An 8,839-nucleotide genomic window follows, 5' to 3' on the forward strand; every position below is an offset into this window, starting at 1 on the left:
GCCTTGCTGGGTTTTCAAGCCCTAAATACGAGGGGAAGCAGCAGCACCTCTCCTCCAGCTCATTCCCCATCCCTGGCTGGGGCTGTCCGTGGATGTGGAATGCTGCAGCCTCATCCAAGTTCCCAACAACATCCCCAAGTTCCAGCAAAGCTGGCACTCTGGTTCCCTGCCTCACCAACATTGCAGTGAGTGTGCAGTGAGCACTGACAGCTGAGGAGATGAAGGTGCCTCGGGAGGGACTGGGGCTGGTGGGGGATTCCTGCTGGGCGGGGAGAGCTCATTTAAAACCCAGACACATCCAGGGCAGAGCAAGACAAGCTCAGGGCAGAGGCAACGGGTGACAGCCACCACCTGAAGCTCAGGAGGTGTTTCCTGAGCTCTCCTTTTTGCTGTGGGAGGCTGTGGCAGGCTGGGGAAGGGGAAGGTGAAGGTGGCAGTGCTGGGGTGGAGGAGCAGCACTGCGGTACCTGCTCAGCAGAACCCAGGGCTGGGCTGCAGGTGGGAGCCCCTGCAGGTGCTGCTGGGACACAGGGAGAGCTCTGCCTGCTCAGGACAAGGTCACCAAATTACCAAGTAAAATCATGGCATGGTTTGTTATTAGGGACCATTAAAGGTCGTTTAGTCCAGCCCCCTGCAATGAGCAGGGATGTCTTCAACCAGATCAGGTTGCTCAGAGCTCTGTCCAACCTGACCTTCATAGAATCACAGATTTTACACCCTGAGCATTTCCAGAACTCTGCAATTTCTCTCAGCTGCCTCTCTCCTTGGCCTGTTCTCACCTGCATTTTAATTCCTCATCAGACACATCAGACACATCCACCTGCCTCAGCTCTGAGCTGTGGCCAAAGGGATCCCCTTAGCACAGGGCAGAAAATAGAGGAAGATATTCCTGATGTGCACCAGCAGGACATGACCAAAGCCTCCAGACCCAGGCAGATAAAGAGAGATGCCACCAAAAAGCAGAGCTCTCCTGAGACACAAGGCACAGGAGTTTGCCCTCCTGCCTGCTGCACTCCAAACCTCTCAGCTCAGAGGGAGAGCAAAGTACTGCAGAAGAGATGCAATGGGTTAAAACAACAAATTTTAATGTCTTGCAGGGGTCCAGCCTTCCCCTAATCCCAGATCTGTTCAGTGCTGCCTTCCATTATCACAGCCCTACATTGCTGTCGCTTTATCTCTTCCTCCCATTTCCCTGGAGAGGAGCATGGTATAAAAGCTCATTGATTTAAAAAAAAAAAAACAGTTAAAAAAAAAAAAGCAGCAGCAGCTGATAAGGGTAAACCAGTGTTGTTTGCAACATCTCCTACACGTTTAGCTAGAGGCACACACAGCCCAGCTCCTCATGCAAAGGGTTGTTCTCACACAGGGCAGCGTGTTCTCTCTCCTGGTGTAAACCCATCCCAGGCACTCGGCTGCTGGTGGGAATTTAACACAGATCCTTTAAGATCCTGAGTTAGCTTTGCTGGGTTTGCCACGCAGGCATGGAGAGCTCCAGCCCCTGGGACCCTCAGGAGATCCTCACCACGCTCTGGATATCAGCAGCTGAGCCTTCTGCAATCCCCCATCCTGCTGGGATGGCAGGAGTTTGGGATGCTAGGGGCATTCCAGGTCACTCAGGGACAATTGTGCCACAGAAAAACACATCCTGGTGCTCAGCCAGGAGTCCAGGACAGGGGAAACCTGTGAGGAGCAGATTTTAGGAGCTGCCTTCACTCCTTTTTGCCCAGCACTATTCAGGTCATTTTCCCTGGACACAAATCAGCCTTTTCCCAAGTGTCCCTCCATCCACCTGACTCTGTCCTGCACCCCTGCACCCTGCCATGAAATGCAGCCCCTTCCTCCAGGAATTTTCCAGCAGGACTGGGTGAAACCCGGCACTTGGCTCCTCCCAGGATGCCAACACCTCCGCTCCAGATCTGGGATCTGGGATCCTGCCCACAGGTCCTGCTCGGCAGCTCCTCCAGCAGGCACCAGCTCCAGCACCAGCTCCTTCCTTCTGGGCTCGGCTCTGCTGCTCCAGCCGGGATCTTTCCCAGGAAGCCAAGGCCTGATGTCCCCATCCCATCTCCAGGGCAGGGGTGGGGCTGTGGCAGCTCAGCTGTGCCTGGATCTTGCCTCTGCTGCCTGATCCAAAACCATCAGGGATGGGGCTCTATCCCCATCCCTCCCCCGGGATTTTTCCCAAGGAAATCTTGTCCTGCCTGAGTTAAATTCCCTCTTGATCCAAGGAGTGACAACCCCTGAGCTTCCTCTTAGGAACATTAAGGGAAAGGCTAAAATCCCTGTATAAATAAGGATCTTTAGGAGTGTAAACAGAAACACAGATTGAAGCTGCCATTATTGATTTTTTTTTCCCCCTCCACACACATGCCAGGGTCAGGAAGTGTTTTCACTATTGATCCATCAATAATGCTTAGGAAACCCAAAATGCAAACCAGGACCTTGGCTAAGGAAAAGGCTCCACCGAGCTTCCTGGGAGAGGTGAGCTGGATGGGAATGGGCCACATCCCTCCCCTCCCCTTGGCCCCTGCTTGTTGCTGCAGCTCCCTGACCCTGTTTGGGGCACACACACTCCAGGGGAGCAGCAAATCCCAGCTAAAACGTTCTCCTGGAGACATCAGTGAGCCCAGCTGAGCAGAAAACCTGCAGCAGAGTGAAATCCTCAGCAATCAGGGCCTCATTGTGTGGCAGCAAAGCATTTGTGAGGCTGTTATCTGAATTTAACTCAATTAACAACCATTTCCAGTGGTTTACATGCCAGAGAGATAAACGGCACGGGAAATTCAATCCGTGCTGTTTCTTTTAAGTGACCAAATAAATCACCTTCCTGAGTGAGCAGCAAATCCTCTGGGATGAGCTTTTGGGAGGCACAGAATCCATCTCTGTGAGCACCCAGGGCTGCTGCCAAAGAGCTGCCCTGACCCCAGAGAGAGAGCAAGGGTGGGAAGAAGCAAAAAAACCCAGCTGAAGACTCAAAAAGATTTAAAAGAACACCCAGAAGTTTCTAGACAAGGTTACCTGCAAGAGCTCAGCATCCCTGCCTGCCTCATTCTTACCTGGGCTACTGGTCCCAACTGGACCTGAGTGTGAGGGGATGGAATGAGCAGAAAGGGTTAATGGTCCAAGAGCAAATTCTACTTTTTTGGAGCCCTGAATGATTTGGGAGCTACTCCTTAAAGCCTGCCCAGGGTCATGGGAGGATTGTCCCAGCCCCCCTGGTTGGAGGGGGCTGTGGGGGCCAGCGTGGCTTTGTTTAAAGAACAGTCCCCAGGTTTAAAGTCTGGAATCCCTGCTCCTGCTGCTCCTCTCCTGTCACCCACAGCTCCTCCTCATCTTCAAGGGATGGGCTGAAGGCTCTGGGTGCAGCAAGGGCATCCCTCCTTGGGCACCTTCTCCTCTGCCTTCAGCAGGGGGGATGAGAGGATCCATTCTCAGAGCAGAGCTGGGGTGTGGGGCTGCCAGGAGCTCCCTGTGTGCCCACCCCACCCTGCTGGGCCTGTGCTCCTTTCTTATCTTCCTTTCTTAGCTGCTCATTCTTCCCTGTCCTCCCACAGCACTGTGCCCACCTGATCAAGCTCCAGGAATTCGGGACCAAGCCCTTCCAGCTCATTCCTGTCCCCATCAGGCTTTCAGGGGGAAGTTCCAGAGCGTCAGGGCAAGGTCAGAACTTCCCTCCACGCCCAGCCCTGCTGCCCTCCCTGTGACCATCATGGACCAGGAAGGGGCAGAAAGGCCTGTCCTGCTCTCCAACCAAACCTGGGGCACCAGCACTCATTAATTAATCAAATCAAACTCTGATCTCTCTTGGCTGGGGGAGTTTCACCTGTCTCAAGGGTACCTTGGTGCCTGACTTGTTCAGATACCCTGAGCATCCACATTTAAATGGGAATTTTACTCTCTGAGCGAGATGGAGCCTACAAGGGATGTCCAAGAGACCTGAGGATGGAAATGCAGAGGGAACGGAGGGGAGGTGGCTGCTCACAGTGTGGAGGCATCTAGAAACAAGCAAAAGCAACCCCAGCAGCAGAGCCAAGAGACAAACAAACGTTACCTTGCCAAGGATATAAAGTGCTCAGAAGAGATCTGATCTTCCATGAAGTTACCTGAGAGTGTAATTTCGTATGTGCTACCAAAATAGACTGCAGAGCAGTTAATGTGTTTGGATTATCTAAATGGCGTGGCAAGAAAGTCAATAATGGAAGGAGAAATTAAATCAAGTCAGAGCTGGCCCAACAAATGGTGCAGAGAGTCCTTGCAGCTGTGGGAGGCAGTGCCCTCCTCCTTCCCCCTGTGTTTGGGGGTCACACGTTGGGTTTGGCGACAGCTGAGCCTCCCCACAACAGCCCCACGAGTTTCAGTCAACTCAAACCCTCTGCACGAGGTCAGAGACGAATCCCTGGAGGTTTAGCAGCAGCCTGATGGAAAGGGCTCCCTGCTCCCTCCGGGAACGGGAGAGGGAGGATTCACACCCCGCACAGGGGCAGGGCCGCACCGCGCACCGGCTCCGTCATGCTCTGCTCCGGGGGGACGGGCAAGATGCAAAAAAAAGAAAGGAAACCGAGGGAAACCGAGGCACAGCCTGCACAGCCCCACACCCCCCACCACGAGCAGAGCCCTTTGCTGACGGGCCAGGTCCAGGGATGCAGAAGCAAAAGGGGTGCAAACGTTGGCTTTGCATAAGCGTGAGCTGCCACTTATGCAAGCGCTCCCCACACGGCCGCTCCGGGGGGAGGATCCTGAAGCGCTCACACCACGAGCAGCATTGCTCCTGCCAGTAATCCTGGGCAGGACTACTCCCAGGAGGAATGTTCCTGGTGGCATAACTCTTGGCAGGATCGCCCCTGGCTGTGTGGAGCTCATCCCTCGCGGCCGGGCACGGCACCAGATGTCCAGCGGGGCATCTCTGCCTCCGGCCGGGATGCGTGCGTTGGCGCCGGTGGCGTCGGAGCCAGGGCCACCATGGTGGTTCTGAGCCTACCTAATTTTTGCATGCATGCACGAAGCCTTTCTTCAAGATTTGACACTCTGTTCTGAAGCTCTTCGTAGTCATAGGCGCCAATCTCCTCCTGGAGTTCGTTTAGAACTGACGTCAGATTCTGGACCTCCTCTTTAAACTGCAATACCAATTTGGCATCGGCTTTGTACTCTTCCAACACTGGTATCAAAGGCCTAAGTTCCTCCATTTTCGCTTTTATTGCCTGCAAGGTTAAAATAAGCTCGGTTCAGTGCTATGCGTGCAAAAATCTGCAACACTCTGCCTTGACCTGGGTGCTTCCTATGGGAGCGAAATGTTCACATATCCCACAATTATTAGCATTAAAATTAGCTCAATTATTATTTTTGGTCCGAATGATGTCTTGGCAAGAACATATTAAACAGGCTGCAGAACACCAAAATATTTGGGAAAGGCCTTTATTTGTCATTTTTAGAATGCAACATCTTAGGGTTACATGCTTCAGATCACATACACAAAGAGTTGTTGTTTTTTTTTTTCTTTTTTTCTTTCCAAAAAATAAAAGAAAATAAGATATATATGCATTGACAAGGGTTTCAAACTATTCATGAAATGCATCTACAATTGCATGCAAAGGAAGATCTCGGTTGTGTGGTTCAAGGTTCCTTAGTGAGATATGGTGCTAATTTGGAAAATAATCAAAAAAATCAATGCATGGTGCAAAATGCTCTGTGGCCCTCTTTTCATGGTTACATGGGAGTGAACTGCTTCTTCAGTCACTGCAGCATTGAAAAAACTTGCTTTTTAGTTAGCCCTGTAAGCAAGAAAATGAAATACTGTTGAGGATCTAGCTCACTAACCTGCCTTATATAGATAGCCATTCATAGACAAATACTTTTACGGCACTAAAGAGAGAAAAAAAACCAACACAAGAGCTGCAAAGCACTCACAGTTTAATGCTGGCATTAGCAGGAACAAAATGCTGTGGCTGTTCTTTCAAATGCTGCTTTGGCAGCAAATTAGACAAAAATTTCCTCACTGGTTTCAAGCACGGAACAGAAAAGTAAAATTCATTATCAGATGGATTTTGCAGAAATTATTTTCTTTTATTATTTTTTTTTGTAATTCTTTTTTTCTCATTTAAAAGCTCAGAATGCAGCATTTTGTTGCAGATGCTTTGCTCCAGCAGCTAATGAGTAGACATTAATATGCATGCACCTACCCGTTAATGAAGTGTGTGAGAACACCCAAAATCCCTGGTGCTGCTCAAATTACAGTGGCCAAGCTCCCAGCACCCAGGGCTGTGACATCTGCCTGTGTCCTGAAGCTTTTTGGGGCTGAACAGGATCAGGAATTCCTCCTCAGCCTCCTTCCCTTCCTTCCAATCCATCCCCTGCTATTTAAACCACGAGGTTTTTTTCCCCTCCTGTGCTTTGCACGTGGGGACCGCTTTGATTTTATTTCATTTCAAGTTCCCTGGCAGGCAATGGGAAGGGTTGAACTCATCAGAATGGTAGGAGAGGGGGAAAACGATAATAACTGAAATAAAGAAATAATTAAATCAAAGAAACTCATGCTCAAGTCTTCCCATCCAGACTGCAGAGCTAAATTTAGGGTCCTGCAGTAACTGGAGATCGGGAGCGGAGGAGGTGGAGTTGGTGAAAAGTTTTAAGAACCATCTTCCCAGCTTTTTATGAGATAATCATGGTATTTCAGTATTTAGCATTAAAAAAAATCTGCTTTAAAATACCAGCCAGCTGCCTGCAAACGAGGGTGGGAATCAGCTGGGTGGCTGATCAGAAAAGTCCCCAAATTCCACCAGAAATCTTTTCCGTTTGATTTTTTTATATCTATTAACCCACTGCAGTGCTAAAATTTAACATTCCAGTGTTGCTCAGAACATCTTTTTTGGCAATTTCATTCATCCTCAAGCAACTTCCTGAGGGTTTGGCCACTGCTCCTGGTGCCAGCTGCATTCCAGAGGCTGCAGCTCCACTGCTCCTCTGCCCAGCGCCAGGACACCACACAGAACCCATCAGAAGGTGCTGCCTCTGCTGCCAGCACCCAAAACTGGACAAAATCCTGGGGTTGTGCAGTTTGCCAGCCTGAGGACAGCTGTTAGAATTGTATTTTTTGGTTTTTTTTCGGGGGAGGGAGGTGATGTTTGATTGATGAACTCCTTTCTCCAGGGGAGATGTGGTTTGGTGACTGCCCACTGTGGTTTGCCATGGGCTGCAGTTCCTGGGTTTTCCCAAGAAATGGGTGCTGGGCATGGCATGGAGAAGCTGCCTGGCCACAGAGGGGATCCCACCTCACCCAGAGCTCACCCAGAACTCACCCAGAACTCACCCAGAGCTCTCCAGAGCTCTCCAGAGCTCAGGTGTCTCCCTGCAGACCCCCTGATGGAACCACCCTGCACTGCCCGATTTAGGGCACCCAGCTGGGTGTGGGAACATGGAGATTTGTGCTTTTGCCCTATAACAAGATGCAGGGCTGAGGATGTGAGGCCACAACCTGGCTCTGGCTGTGCTTTGGACAGGAGGGAGCCCAGAGCTGGTCCCCTGATGGGAACCAGGGCCACAGTGCCGTGCCCATCCCGACAGCTCCCTGGCCACAGCTCCCGGAGCAGTTTGGAAATCAGACCTACCTTAAACTGCCTTGCCAGGTGCTGCTTGTGGCTTTCTTCCACTTGCTTAAATTTGGATTCCAGTCCCCTCATCTGGTTTTCCATCTTCTCCACGTACTGTAGGTCTCTCTGAGTCCTCCTGTCCAACACCTCTATCGACTGGGACATGTTTTGCACCTGTCAAACGAGAAGGGACTCATTAAGAAGGTGCTGCCAGCAGCGAGGCAGCCCCCCTTGCATCCCAACTCTGACCTTTTCCACACACTCAGCACAGCTAAAGGGCAATCAGCCCATGCATTATTTACTGCTTCATCAACAGCAGCTCCCAGATTATGACCCTGTGCTCTAAAACACAGCAAAACTGGTTTCATAAACGATTTTTGTTTTCCTGCTGTGCTGCACAGAAGGTTTCAGCAGTCCAGCGTGGAAATGAGGGGTGTAGCTGAGGTTGAAGGTGTCACTCAGGCTGGTCTCTCTGACAGGCACGAGGAGAGCTCAGAGGTGACAGCAGCACACCTGGCTGGGAGGAAAAGCTTCTGCCCAGGTGCACGTTTCCATCTCCTCGTGAGCACAAACCTCCCTCCCCACCAGCAGAACTTCATTATCCACCCAGCCTGTTCAGGCAGCATCTCCCACAACAAATCCAGCGGCAGGGAGAGCATCCTGCAGCCGGGAAGCACCGGGGGATGGTTGGTACCTCCCCGGAGCCCTCCTGCTCAGGGGGTTCAGCTTCCGGAGCCGAGCGGTGCCGCATTCCCGCTCGGAGCCCATCTGGCCTCGCCAGGGAATGATGCAAGGAGCTTGGCTGGGCTCACAGTGAGAAAACGAGCTGAAGGTGTGAGGAGGGGAGGGAAACGCCAGCGAGGCTGACCTGATTTTGAAGGTTGGCTGCCATCTGATTTATTGAGATATTCCCTCCTGCTTTCCAGGCTGGGAGAGGGGGAACGGAGCTCTGACGTCAGCTCCTATTTAGCACCGAGCCATATTTAAGGGCTCAGCGGCGCGGCCGGACGCGTTTGTCCCACGGTGGGGACGTGACGGGGCTCAGCCCACGGGCGCCGCTCCTGCCACCACCACGTCACCCCAGCAGTGCCACCGCCACCGTGACGTCCGTGGGCAAAGTGAATCAGGAACACAGCCTGCTGCTGCTGCTGCTGCTGCTGCTGCTGCTGTGTCAGGGCCTTGCTTGGGAGAGGAAGGGGAAGGGGAAGGGGAAGAGGGGAAGTGGAAGTGGAAGGGGAAGGGGTCGAGGAAGAGGA

General features: G+C 51.9%; 1 protein-coding gene across 1 annotated transcript in view; it reads right to left on the reverse strand.

The window, feature by feature from the left end:
- OLFM1 (olfactomedin 1) overlaps positions 1-8,839 on the reverse strand; it is a 36,273-nt gene that overhangs the window by 6,185 nt on the left and 21,249 nt on the right. The window contains exons 3-4 of the mRNA XM_015645040.1: positions 7,602-7,757; positions 4,979-5,198 (exon numbers count right to left, since the gene is read on the reverse strand). Coding sequence (XP_015500526.1) covers positions 4,979-5,198; positions 7,602-7,757 — 376 coding nt within the window. The remainder of the gene's footprint in view (positions 1-4,978; positions 5,199-7,601; positions 7,758-8,839) is intronic.

The sequence above is a fragment of the Parus major genome, chromosome 17 (genome assembly GCF_001522545.3).
Source record: "Parus major isolate Abel chromosome 17, Parus_major1.1, whole genome shotgun sequence".
Taxonomy (NCBI): domain Eukaryota; kingdom Metazoa; phylum Chordata; class Aves; order Passeriformes; family Paridae; genus Parus; species Parus major.